Source organism: Heliangelus exortis, chromosome 2, assembly GCF_036169615.1.
Source record: "Heliangelus exortis chromosome 2, bHelExo1.hap1, whole genome shotgun sequence".
Taxonomy (NCBI): domain Eukaryota; kingdom Metazoa; phylum Chordata; class Aves; order Apodiformes; family Trochilidae; genus Heliangelus; species Heliangelus exortis.
In genome coordinates, this window is record NC_092423.1 from 16,664,154 (window position 1) to 16,678,829 (window position 14,676).

General features: G+C 35.4%; 1 protein-coding gene across 6 annotated transcripts in view; it reads left to right on the forward strand.

Moving 5' to 3' along the window:
- MPP7 (MAGUK p55 scaffold protein 7) overlaps positions 1 to 14,676 on the forward strand; it is a 142,329-nt gene that overhangs the window by 83,261 nt on the left and 44,392 nt on the right. For all 6 annotated transcript variants that reach the window (XM_071734950.1, XM_071734947.1, XM_071734951.1 and 3 more), the window contains one exon: positions 13,646 to 13,777. In XM_071734950.1, the coding sequence (XP_071591051.1) occupies positions 13,646 to 13,777 (132 nt within the window). The remainder of the gene's footprint in view (positions 1 to 13,645; positions 13,778 to 14,676) is intronic.

Genomic DNA, 14,676 nt, shown 5'->3' on the forward strand with positions numbered 1-14,676 from the left:
TATTGACTTAGTTGTACCCTGCATAAGTAGTGCAGCCTGGTACTTGGAACAAAATTCCTGATGGATTGTGTTGGTTTTTTTTTAAATGTAATTTCAAAAACTTCAGAAAAACGCCTGGGTTTCTCTGGGGTGCTTTAAGGGAACTTGATGCCTTTTATCTGACAATAGGCATTGTATCTAACAATAGAAGCATTGTATTGCTCAGGTTGGTAGGAGTTTGTCTTGTCCAATGTGCTGTTCAAAGCAGGGTCAGTGCTGGATTCAGAGCAATATCTGGAATAACAGACCTGTCTTTTCCAATAATGTTGCATAGGCTTCACCTAAAAACTCATACATGTCTTAATTTGGGATTGAGTTAAGCTTGCTGTATGTTATTCTTTGGGGGAAACTTTCCTCTCCTGACCTGGTTTATAACTGCAGTGTTAGCTGAAGCCAGCAGAACTTCTGCTGTGCTACAGCTCTTTCCTGATGTTCATGGCATGAGGAAGGTTGATTAGGATTCATATGCTGCACCATATCACTGCTTCCACAAGTCTGGTGGTGTTAAAGGACTGGCCTTTCAAGGTGATTATAACTTCACAGGTCTGGTTAACATGCCAAAAAAGGCTGCAAGAGGTTTCCAGCAACTCTGATCAAATTAAGGTGTTTTCAATTTGTATTGCAAAATTATTTTCTGTGTATGTATTTATATCTATCACTCTATCTATATTTCTTAGTGTTTGTGTTTTATGAGTAAAGCTATGATAAGTTTGTGGTGTTTGTGGATTTTATCCATAGAAAAATGTTTTAAAGAAGAAATATTTTTCTTGGAGGCAGTTATATTTATCAGACCTGAGTTTTCCAATCTAATTTAAAGCTTTTTTCAAGTGCATTTTCTTTTGAAAGAAAATTAATTTGATACTTATAGTCTTTTAAAGCTAGATGCAATATCCAGTTACACTGAGGAGGAGTTTTTTACTTCTCTAAAATGTGGCATCCTTTACCATAATTAAACAAACTAATAATGATTGTGGTTTATCTTTTCTGATTAAAATAGAGATCTGGAAGTAAAAAAGCATATGTAGCTTTGGGAAGTCAAGTGGATATGTGTAAGTGTATGTGAGAAACTGCCTTTACATTCTAGAATTAAAGTATAATGTCAGAGTTCCACAGACACATGCCAGACACATCTATTGTTTTTAATGTCCCATGCTTAATAAAGACTTAAAATTTACATTCCGTAATGCTGCTATACATTATTAAACAAATCAACAAGTAGAACAGTATTTCTGTACCTTAGAACCCAAGTCAAGTTGAATGCTGTATTTGATTTTTGAGTAGACCAGGGATTAGCTCCTTAAAATTGTCTCATTCTGAAAGCATCATACAGCAATGTGTATTTTCAGCTCTTCTCCATAATAATTACAAAGCATGTGATCAAATGTTTGCCAATCAGGTGAGGAAGATAACTCTTAATAAACATTAACACTTCCAAGGTATACATACTCAGATTTAAAAGACCTGCTGAGTTGGTTGTTAAAAACCAAGAGTTTAACACATCGAAGTTAGGATGATGGTAAATAACCAGAGCTAGATATACATGTTGCTGTGATTGTATTTCTTAGGGCTGTGATTAGTTGGTTGGTTTTATTAAGTTTGCAATTAAATATGTAACTTAAAGGTACCTTGAATATACAAAACATAAAGGTACATAAGGTACATATAGGCCAGCCTGTGGCTGTGGTCTGAATGGTATTTGGACCTAGCAAGGACGTGTGTGGGTGATTTGAAATGCCAGCAGATTAGGCTTGGATCTGCCTGCTGTAGCTCTGTCTGAACATATATTATATTTCTGAAAACTAATTTCTGCCTCCCACTGCTGTCTGTGTTTCTTGGGTATTGTAGCAGCAGCACTCACCAACACTTCCTGCACTGCAGGACAGGCTGCACAAAGCCTGTGAGCTGGCAGCCTCTCCAGCTCTGCCCTTCTCCCACTCAGCTCTCATGGGGCAGACAAGAGCTTGATGTACCTGTACAGAACTTTCTGAGAACAGATGATGCCTTCTTCTGATGGATGTTTAGACTGGTTTTAATCCTTTCCATTTGTTCAACGTAGGAGGTGGTGCTTTAAATTAATTGCATACTAGATAATCAATGTAGTGCTACCACTGTTTCCACTGCAAGCATTTGGTAGAGAGGTATGTCTGTCATAACCTCACATGAACAAGGAAAGGAGGAAGGACTGTGTTGCTATGTGGAAGGTTTTATTCTGCATAATTCATACTGCTGGGCTGCATTTGAAGGTGACCTCTGTAGCAGTTGGTCCTGCACCCACTCCTGGGTTTTCTGTCAGTTTCTGGAGTGACTTTAAGGATTTTTATAATTCCTGAGGTGTAACCACAAATAACATTATTTTTAACCCTGTTTCAAACTTACTTTGATTATTTTATGAAGGAAGCATTTAGAAGATGATATGTGATTTCAGGATTCAGGTTTTGCATTTTGATTTTGTTGATGGATTTACATTGAAGTTATATGATTTTATAGATGTTTGATTGAAACTTGCATAGTTTGCTGTTTTCCATGTATGAAAGAGAAGAAATGTCCTTTAGCTTCCTTGTCTAATGACAGCATTAAAGCTACTTAATGTTTGTCATATACAACGTATGAAGCTTGACATGACAGTGACCACCTCACTTACAGGAGCTTAATTGTTCTTATATTTTCTCTTGACATGGAAGCTGGAATATGTACTGGGGATATACGTAAGGCAATTATGTTTCTGATATAAGAAAGAGACTCCTGCATGTGCTTTTGTAAAAAATGTAACTATTAGCATAAAGAAATAAGTATTCTTGGCTTTAGTGTTTTATAATTTGGAGAAATTTAAGAAACTTACGTTGCAGCAAATGGAACATATGCAAACAGGGAAGTTCAAGAGAATTATTAATATAATGACAAAAATTCTAAAAAATTATGATGTGTCAGGCAGCAACAAAATTCAGATAGATGTCTTTATAGAGCAATTTGGCAGGTTTTATGAATCTGGAAGTATCACTATTGTCTGAGAACACTGTTCCTTGGGGTTTGAATATATAACTGGAAGACTAAAAATAAAGATGTTAACACAAAATATATCTAAAAGGGAATTTTAATCCTGGGTTCCTTTTTAATGAACATTTCACAGTTGAATAAGCAAAATTTTTTTTCTGTCAGTAGTGATGCAAATGAGAAGGGAAGAGGGCACTAGAATTACTCTGTCAGTCACGGAGCACAACCCCAGTGACAGACTCTGTAAGAAAAAAGATACAGTAAATATGACAGATGGTCAGACTAATAATGGAAGACTTTAAAGCTTCCAAATTCTTTTCCACTTTTAACTAAAAAAAGCCCTCTTGAGTAGTGGGTCTCAGTTCCTTTTGCTAACAAGCTGGAAAAAGCTGTGTTCTTGTTGGGACAGTGTCATAGCACAAGTACATGATTGTGTTTTATTAAAAAAATTATTTGATATGTGAAAAACTAAAAAAAAAAATAACTGCAGGATTTAACATTTTAGGCACTTATTTTGTAGGTGTGGCTGTAAACAAAAGACTACAAAAAGAATGAACCATCTGTTAGTCCACTGAATGTTATCCCAGTCAAACTAAGTTTGAGATAGGCTTGAGATATATTATTCAGACTTAACTTGCTCTTAACTTCATGTTTATAACAGCAGTTGAATTCCTGATCATTACATACTGAAATAAGCAATTTACCTTTCGAAGTTAATCCCTATTAGGGTAAATTTAGTGGGTTTTAAATTCATATAAAATATGTTCTTTGTGGTCATTGGGGTAATGTGCAGAACAACAGTTATTTTAAGTGCTTATTCCACTGTGCTAAAATTATTCTGAAGGATGTTTATACCCAAAGGAAATTATGCTTTTTTAACCTCCTAAGAATGCCAATGATGGTTCTGCCTATTTCAGTGCAGTTTATCTTCTGTTTATGTGTGCTGAAAGGTTTGCCAGCTGCTAGTCTGAAACATAAACCAGTTACCTAGACAAGAGCACAAGGCAGGACTGTGAATGACTTCAGTGCATCATTTGCAGAAGAATGTTAAGTATTTGGTTCACTGTGGGCACCATAACTGTAGCTGTAGAGGCAACAAACAGTGGACATACTGAAAGTATTTTTCTTGGCTTCTTTTTCATTACTGTAGACTGAATAGAATTTTGGAAGTAATTTTAAGATAATTTGCAGAGTAAGGGAAGACTGCGTTTGTATGACTGCAAATATTTTCAATTTAACTTATCCATGGACAACTCCAATGTGCTGTTCAGAGAAAAATAGAGATTCTTTAAGTTGTTTTCATATTTAATCCAATTGCTTTCAACTGGCAAAGGCGTATATACCAGAAAATTGTAAAGAGGATTTGTGCTTGCTGGTTTTATTTGCAGTTCATTTGAGGAGTACTTGACTTTCAGTTTTACAATTTGTATTTGTAAATATTTTCATCTAATATATACTTCCTTGACTTTTCTTCAGAATAGAACCATGAGTTCTAACTGAAACTAGAACTGGAGATAATAAAGCCAGGGCACTTTGTTCTTCATATAAATGTTTCCTATATTTCATTAAATTTCTTTAAAAAAAGAAATAGTACTTTTTTTACCTTCAAGTCTACCTTTTACCTTGTCCTATTCTGTTTTCCTTGTATTTACTGGGAAGTTTGTAAATTCTAGCCTTTATTTGGTAAACAACTGCTGGTACATCATCTTCACCATCAGGGATGTTCTAGATTTGCACAGTGGCCTAATAGACTGTTCTGATCAAAGTGTTAAAAAAACAAAAAACAAAAAAGTCCAACAAAACCAAACATTTTAAGTCTTTATTCAGCAGAGCTTTGTAAAGCTTCTTTGCAGTCACTGGGAAAAATTGACAATATAATCTACTGTGCAGGAGACAGTGGACATTTTTCTGCAACAACTTTAACATACAAAGCACTGAAAGAAAATATTGAGCTATAATAATATAAAAGAAAAATCTGTTTTCACTCTGGAAAGTTGATGAAGCTTTTCCTGTAGTTAACAACAACAACAAAAATCTGTGTCTTCTTTTCAACATTACCTTTGTAACTAGACTTGATGAGAATCTTCCATCATGTTTTTTATTGGAATATGCATTTTCTGCAGTGCCAGAATTTTTCACTGGAAATTGTTAGGATTTGCCTACAACTGTTCAGGTTTTGCATTTGGAAAACCCAAATGCAAGGTTTATGTCAGGTTAATATCTGAGCTGCATTTGGGCTGTGACTGCACTGGAGGCACTTGGAGGACCTTTTGGCTTTGTCACTTTAGTGACCTTTCTTCCTGAATGCACCAATGTTTTCTGTTCCTGCTTGTGTACAAGGTGCCTGTTCTCCTTTGTGAAATACTCATGCTCATACATGGTAACAAAAACTGCAGTATCTGTTCAGGAAGCACAGTATCCTGTGATTTGCAGGCATTTACTCATCATTTGTCTTTCAGGCTCAGTGGCAGGACTGGTTACAGGAGTTGTAATCTTTTATTAATAGATTTTTATATACAACGTAGTTTAACTTTACTAATGCAGTGAGCTGCAGTATTTTGTACTTCATATGTCAATGGAAAATTTACCTACATAATCCTCCTTTACAAAATCAGATGTCATTAATTTATAAATTAATTTGTTAATTTATTAATAAATATTTCCATTTCTCCCTGCAGCCATAATGCTAAGGAATTTTTTACAGAAAACTTGTTTTCGGTGGGGAATGCTGGGACAGTATGTTGCTGTCTTTATTTTTTGAATGTCTGTGTTACTGGAATGTAAGTAAGTAAAAATGTTATAGCATAATAGGTCTTTATAAAACAGCAAGAATAGGCTTGATTTTTCATATCTGAAAGAAAGAGAAAATCAGAAGCCAATCACTAGAAGCCAATATATGATAAACAGAACTGAAGCCAGGCAGGTTGGCAGCAAAAAATAAAAGATTTGAAAAGTAAGTTGAAGAAAACTCTTTAGTTATATATACAGATTTTACCCACATCAAAGAACCAACTCTAGCCCATGTACCAATGTTTAATTGTATACATGTAACCGTAGCATTCACACACAGTGCATGAAAGTTGGCCATGTTACTAAAGCTGCTAATTTAGGAAGAGAATAAAAACACTGTGCATCAAATAACATCCTATTCAGGTAACAATTCTGTTCAGACAGTGAAAATGGAGAAGCTGCACAATATGAAGCAAATAGTGCCTTTTTCTGTTGTCCTCTTCCTGTGCTGTTTTTTTCCTTCAGCAATGCCTTTCCCTTGCATTTGCCAGATCATATTCTGTTTAAGCTTTTCATTCACTTGCTCAACAGTCTTCTTTTTTCTTGTTCATTAATGAATCTTCAGTAGTGGTCTAGTATGGTCTTGTAATAATTTTTTCCCTTTCTGCTTATTCCTGGGTTTTTTTAGTCAGTGACAAGACTTATGCAACTTGTAAGTATAAGTATCTTTCTGACTACAACTGTATCATGAATATTTTGGAGAACTGTAAATTTTTTCTTATACGTGCCATTTTGCTAGCTTTTTAAAAAGAATGTTCCTACTTAAGAGACAGGATTTATTCTATTGTCTGCATCTACCTAAATATTTTATAATTTATTAATTACAACCTTATTAACTACTTATAGACTATTTATATGTAGTGGTGATGATAATACTCACTGCAGCTTTACAGTTCAGAACAATGATGGAATTTACAGCAATTGATATATAGCAATACTAGGTTTAGTGTTCAATATGGGAAAATTCCAAAGCAAGCAAAAGTAACTACTTGAAAAATTAAACTGGTTCAATATTTTTAGTTAGGTAGTAGTATTCTACTAGTATTCTGTAGCTGAATTTCTTTCTTATCATAGAAAAATATATATTATCACTTTCTGGAGTTATTAAGGATATCTGGATTCTTTTAACCTCACAGTTCAGTAGATGTTTGGGTTGGGTTTGTTTTTTTTTTTTATTTTCTTTCTAACACTTTAGACATGCTGTTGTCAAATAAAGGAAGGGTCACTTCTAGAAGATAATTTTTCAGAAGGGGCAGTGGCAACCTCAGCTTTTACTTTAGTTTATATTTTTACTTAACTTCTCAAAGGGACAGAGGGAGCATTTTTAGGTGATTTTCAACCTGCATCCTACTGCTGCAGGCACTTAATTTTGTCAGTATGCTGCCAGTTCTTCAGAAAACAGAAATTGATCAAGGATTGGCAAGTTATTGGAAGGAAGAGTGCTCCTGTCTTGGCATTTTTCACTCTGAAAGCTATCTATTTGTGCTCTTGGAAGTGACTGAAAGAGGGCTTTAGGCTTCAAGAAGACTTTAGCTACACTCATCATCTTGCAAATGTAAGAGACCTTGTTTAGATTCTTCACTTCTGATTTTAAAATCAGAGCTTATTCTGCCGTCATCCACAACTGAGGAAAAACATAGGGATGCCATCTGGAAGTATATTGACACCTTTACCAGATGACACAGATGGGCTGTGTGTTTCTGTGAATGCTGAGAACAGTTTCATTTTGGAAGTGTCTTCAGGGCCTGTGAAAAATGAGCCAGAGGAAGTGGGAGTCTGAAGATGCAGAAAGTTCACTTTTCTGTTGGCTACTGCTGTCTGGCTACCAGCTGCAGGTAAACCCATCAGTTCAGACTGGTCAATCTGAAATCAACAGTTGCCTGTGTTTTTAGGCAAGGATATTGCAGTTTTGTGAAAAGAAGATCATGTAGGCATGAAGAAAGTCCACCGTAGTAAAGAGGAAAACATCCATGTTTTATGTTGATCCAATTGAGATGTTGCTATGCTAAGAACATTAATATATGGTAGATATTGAGAACCCAGAAAACACACGTATACCTTATGTGTTTTAAATATTTTTAATTACTTCTGTGGCCCAGCTGCAAAGTCTAATTGGAAGAGAAAGGGATTTAATTGCCAACTGGACAGGCTTGAGTTAGAGGCAAACTCGTGTTTAAAGCATAGATAGGACAGTTGAAAGCATAGAATGTTTTTTCTCTTTTATGTGTACATAGCTGCTGTCTTCTCACACAGTATATCCTTTCTAGGGGTTTATAGAGAATACATAGGAAAAACATACTATCCAAAGGATGTAAATAAGAAACTTAACTCTGTTTTTTTTCCTCATAAACTACTACACTCATTGGTTTCCTGATTGCAAACAGAAAATTGTGCTTAATTTAAAGGACCTTATTTTGTTTTTCTTACCCTCACCCTCAAAGGTTTTTTACTTATGCTGATTGAATACTCTAAATGATTTTCAGTTAATTGATTTCTTTAACATAATGTACTGTGTGTATTCCACTTGGCAATTGTGTTCAAAACAGAAAATCTCAGATTTCTGCAGGAAACTGGTTCGATTGTTGCACCATCAGGAGGAATAATACTTCTCTGCCTGATATGAGGTTGCTGTAGCTTGTGTACTCACTTACTGATTCTACTAAAAAAAAAAAAAAAAATTAAAAAAATCAGTTCACTGTTTTACCAGCCTCTGATATATCCTCTGATTGCTCCAGCAGCACAACTGATTTTATCCTGCATTTAGCCAAGCTAGACCATTGAGCTAATGTGGTTGTTCTTACCTGAACTACTTGTTCTCCACTGTTTTCCTGTTACCTTGTTAATCCTTACTTAAAGTCATACATACTCCCTTAGCAAGCAGTGTTGGTGATGAGGAGACTTCCATGCGCTGTTTTACCACCTATTTGCTGGAGGAGAGTGGAATTAACGGGATGGAATTCATCAGAACTTCAATGGAAAACCTAACTTATGTGCTCAAGATAGTGGGCTTAAAGAGTAATTCTCCTGTAGAAGAAGAAAGGTTGTTTTCTCCCCACCCACCCCTAAATTCTTACCTCCCTTTCCCCTGTTAATTCTGTGCTGCTTGCCAGTTTTCTTAAATCCATAGCTTGATTCTGAAACCTTATGTTCATATCCCTTTCTTCTCCAAGCTGTTCTCAGGTTTCTGTGCCTAGGGCCTGTATGCCATCACCATTATGCTTCAGCTTTCTCCTGGTATTATGAAAATTCGGAGTTATTGTCCATCTTTGGCCATTACTGCTTCTATGCTGCTCCTATTCTGATGCTCCTGACTGTCTTTCCCTCAGTGAGTTCAGTCTCCTCTCAGCTCTTTGGCCTTTCTGTCTTTGGTAGCTGGATGGCTTCACTTGATTTTAACTTTTTGCAAGTTACTCACAAATCAGTCTTTTCAGTCTTGAATAATTTTCTCCACCAACATTTTTACCTTGTCCTTTTGTATTTCTTCTGTAACCCTGTCACAAAGGAAAACATCATATGGCTGAAGCTCTCTGGAGGGTGAGCTCTGCCAGGTGAGCTCAGGGCCGTGTTGCTGTGCTTGCTGATGGAGTTACTTTCTCCTCCCATGTATCTTCTGTGTTCCAGCCTCAGTGATACTGTCCCTGTAGGAAAGCAAAGAGGTGGGAAAATGTCTGTGTCTGACCTGAAGGGAATTTAATTTGAACTGCCAGAGAAGGTGGCCTGTGCTGTGCTAATGATCCAAGCTGCGGACTGAGACAGGAAAGCCACCAGCCAGTTTGGGCCACTTTGCTGACTGGTGCCAGGGCAGTAATCTGATCCATAGGCAAGGTAACCACCAGCTGGGCTGGGAGTGTTGCAGCTCTTGGCTTTCATAAAGGCTGCATTGAGTGCTTACAAATTTTGTGTCAATAATCTTGACTACTAATTATTTAATTTTCTAATATCTTTTCTTCAAGTACTGAAAAGAGACTGCTTTTGTTTCTTTGTCCGTTCTATCTTATGTCTTTATTTAATTTACTCTATTATAAACTGTTTCCCTAGGCTGGCAAATGCAAAGCCTTTCTGAAAAGTAAAGCTTAAATCGATTTTTTTTTTTTTTTTTTTAAATAATGAGAATTTAAAAACATAAGGAGCTGTGTTCATGGTGTGGGGGCTTCTTGGAGTATTTTACTCTTGCAGATCTAAAAAATACAAATGGAAGCAAAAAATAATATAAAATTTGTCATTGTTTTAGAGGAGCAAAAATGTAGTCAGCCTAGTTAAATAATATGCATTTTTTAAAATATAGAGTTGTTTTCATTAATAACATTTTCTTTTTAAGTAAACATTTGAATTTTCAGAACAGTTTAAGAAAAAGAACTTCGAATGTTTCCAATGTCAGATATTCTTTTTGTAAGTTGATAGTGTAAAATTTCGATTTATAAACTGTGAAAAGAACAGTGATAGCTTTAATATGAAAAATGCAGTACTAGTTATTAGACATTTCAGAGGTCTGATGACAGTATTCATTTCCAGCTAGATCATGTCTAAGAATTTAGCTGAACATCAATATTTATATTTAGGTCGTGCAGGAGTTTGAATCATACCTGCTTTCAAGTTCTAAATATGGAGCATGTTTACATTAGTGATTCACAAGCACAGAATTTAGAGCTGAAATCTTTTTCTCCAGAGGTGCTTAAATATACGTGAACCTAATCTTGGATCATACGTGCATAGTTCTGAAGAGCTGTGCATTTCAAAACAAACCCAAAACATTAAAAAACAAAACAAAAACATCACTAGCACTTCTTGCAGTTTCTTGTGAAAGGCAAAAATTAGTATCTTGGAGTATAACACTGGTGTGAATAAATCCATCATTTATTATTTACAGGAAGAGCACTTTACTGCCTTTACATTGCCTTGTGCACTTACTGCACAATATTCTGGGAAAATCGCTTTCTTGGTAGTTTTAATTTTTGGAACTTGTAATTTTTTTACTTTTCAAAGAAGTCTACTTTTTATATAGAAGTGTCGTCTGTAGACTTTTTTGGACTAGGTGTATATTACATTGATTCCATAGTGCAAAAAAGCTGGTGAAAAAATGTCCCTTTACTCTGTAAAACATGGTTCTTTCTTCATGTTTTCAAAACATATGGAAGTTCTCTCCAGTACAGCCTGTGATAATCTCTAGTGAAAACAAAGTGACTCTATAAGATTTGCTTGAAGATTAATTATTTCCCAGTGTCTATGTTGCTGACTGTTTCTTCTGCAGTGGACAGAGAATAGTGTTAGAACCAATGATGAAAGTCATTCAGGAAAGAAATCTTTGTACGTTTGGTGTACAACGTAAACAAGTTTGTGATGACAGAAGTTCTTTTGGAAATTTCACTAAGAAAAACCATCTCATTTCTGGCATTCATGCTCTTACCTAAAATACACATCTTTGCACCAAGGTAAAGTAATACAAAGTTTGGTTAAAAGCTCTATATTGAAAATTGTAGTACATTGTTTAATATGTTTTTTGGGAGGAGGAGGAAGGAGTCGATAAGTTCCAGTTGCTGTGAGTTAAAAAACCCTCCAGCCAGAGGTTGGTTGGTATTTGTTTATACTACTGGAGCTGCATCATTCTGCAGGCAGTGTCCAGGAGCCTGATCTGGCTGTCAGAGGAGGGAAGTATTTTTAACATAGGTGGCATAATTTAGTGTAGCAGTGGACAGAATCTGTTCTGCAAGTTTCTTTGTCAAGGGTAGGTTCTTTTGAATGTGTTTTGAGGTTCTGCCTTTTATTCTGGTAGTGGTGCTTTAGATTTTTTTTTCATCTGTTTTCTCTATCTGCCTGATTGGTTTTAAACTGTAATATGGAACCTCATTAAATTCAACCAGTCCATGAATGTGCCCTAGCTTTATGTGGAAAAATGTAATTGTAGAAGACTAGTTTTAGAAGTTTTAACTGTAAGTAGCCTGAAGTAAAAGCAAATGCTACCTTTGTTTTAGTTGTCTTTGATATTTCACACACATCTTTAAGAGCACCATGTGAGTGCATGGCTTTACATATGCAGGGCTTCATAATACATGCTTCTAGGAGGATTCATAATACCTAGCTTGAGGTTTTTGGCTCAGTCAAAGTAAAACTAATCTTTGCTGGGAAGGAGCTGGTAATTTCTGATGGTAAACAGTACAAATTTATAACTGTCTTGGGAAGAAATCCAGAAAGACTTAGAGTATGTTGAAATGTTTATATCTAACAGTGCAATATACAAAGAAATTGGTAAACCAAAAGCAAATTCTCATGAAGCAGGCATGATCTTCCTCTGTGTTTTGTTGAAGACCTAACTTCAAGGTTATCATAGATCTTTTCCTTTCTGCTGTAGAGATGATAGCTTGTTGCATTGACTGGAAACTGTTTTCTGTTTTCTCCTCCATTCAGGAAAAAAATTGTGGAATAGTGTAATAGAGGTGTCATGCTTTGTTAAAACATTTGCATTATCCTTGAGAGGTATAATTCCTGGTCATTAATATCTGCCTTTAGTTAAGTGGTGAGTAAATTGGCATCAGAGAAATGTAGCTATTTTGTGTTCTTACATTCTGATGCCATCCATGTCAACAACACTGGTGTGTTCTGCTTTATCCTAAGCATCTCAACATTTTTCCAAGTTGCTTTATTTTTATTGTGAGAAAGGTTATCAACTTAGAAATTACTTTGGCTATTCAGACTATGAATTTTGTAATACTGACTCACTGGAAAAACTATCAGGACAAAATGTAAAATATTCGAGTATTTAGGAGCACCTGCTTGAAAACAGAAGCAACTGATTGCAGTAGATAGTATACATGTATGGTTCTCTGTTATTCCTGATATAGTGCATAAATTTCACTACAAAAGCAAAAGCTTTACTTAACCAGATTAAAAAGTATTACAAATAAAGAAGACTTTTCAAAACAGAAAAGAACACTAAGGCTTCTGTATCTTGCAAAAGATGAGAATTTTAGATTATAGCTGAGAATTTTTTAAAGCCTTAAGAGAATGAGCTTTCTAACTTCCTTTGTCTTGCAAGATTTTTTAATTTCTGCATATTCATAAATTATTGTAAGATTGAAACTTTTATCAAGCTTCGTTAGACTTTTCATTGAAAAAAATATTGTTCAAGCTATGCATGAACTGAAGAAGCAACAGGAAGAAGCAAGACATGCAGCAGGTGGTGGATAAGCACCTGCCTTAACAAAACTGTTTCAACAGTATGTTCCTCAGTCTCAATCATGAAATCCACAATCAATTAAAAATTCCTAAAATAATTTGGAGCCCATGTGAAAGGAAGCTAATATGACCTAATCAGGTTAAGTATAACCTAATGAGGTTAAGTTTCCAGAGCTCCTCTGAAGGGAATGGTTGGACAAGAGCTTAATGCCATGCATCTCATGTTTGAACAGCAGTACTGGAAAATGCTTATTTTGCCTATTTGTTTCATAGGACTGTTTACGGTATCAAAGAAACATCTTACCTAGGACAAGTAGAATGAAGTTCTTACTTCAGGAGACTTGGATTTTCTGCTGTTTGTGTAATTTCAAGCTAATGTGCAAAGCCCATGGTGTGTTTGTGTGTATGAAAAATACTGTTCTGTGTGTACAATACTAGATTTATTAGATTTTTACCAGATTTGCATTAAGTATATGAAAACACGTACTTTATGTAGTTGTTTAATCAGTTCAATATGTATTAAAATTGTGTACAAGAATTACATTCAATCTACATGCATCACACTAGTAGACCTGGACTGTAACTAATATCCTCTGCTTTGTCTTTCATAAACTTTTCAGATGTCAAATAATATACTGACTATTAATGTTTCCAGGCTTTGCTCTCTGTACATGACACTGTTGCTCAGAAGAGCTACGATCCTGTCTTGCCCCCCATGCCTGATGATATTGATGAGGAAGAAGACTCAGTTAAAATAATCAGGCTCGTCAAAAACAGGGAACCACTAGTAAGTAACCTTGTCTTTTGTTCTGGGGCTTTGTGTTTGTCTGCAGGGTGGGGAGAGGTCAGATTGTGAAGGTGGATGGATAACATTAACTTGAACTGTGATATACAGATATTATGCATGTTTATTCATAAACTTCAATAATACACTTGTGAGTTACTATTTGTAAAGGATGTTGTAATGAGTAACGAGAATGTGTTCATGCGTGGTGTTTGAGTACTGTCTATGTGGGCCAGTCTGAGCATTGAGATCAATAACATATTAATCTTGTATCTTGAATTTGAATCATGAACTTGTTTTAAAATGAGAGGGGGAGAATGAATTCCCAAAGAAATCTTGACCTTTCCTGTGAACTGTGCCTGTTAGCATTCATGTAAAGAAATGTGACCTTTTGATATACTGAAAAGAAAGCATAAAAACATATTTTAAAATACTTGAATTGAAATCTGGACAAGATGTCTGTTGTTGTACTTTGGATTATGAATACTAGAAAGTTAATATCTTCATGGGGATATCTGGAAAAATGAAAGGACTGAACCTAGGCTGCATTACAAGAATATTAAAATGCTTTACTGATTTGGATATTTTTATTTGCTGTAGAGTGGGAGTCATCTTGTATAAAATTTAACTATATTCTTTTCTTCCTGCACACCAGTAAGAGCTTTGTTTTATGTTATACTGAATGTTTTAATGGATAACAATCCTGAAGAAAGGTCTGCAAAGTTACTTTGAGAAAGCTGTGATTTTGTGCTTAAGCTGACAGTGGGAGACCAATGTTAGATATAGAGGGGTGGCTTATCCCACAGTAGGTACTTTAGTATCACTCTTATTCTTAAGGGATTTCTGGCATCAGTAAACAAGAAATAAGTTTTTGTATTGACTGGCTGTAGTTGTCCATGGGC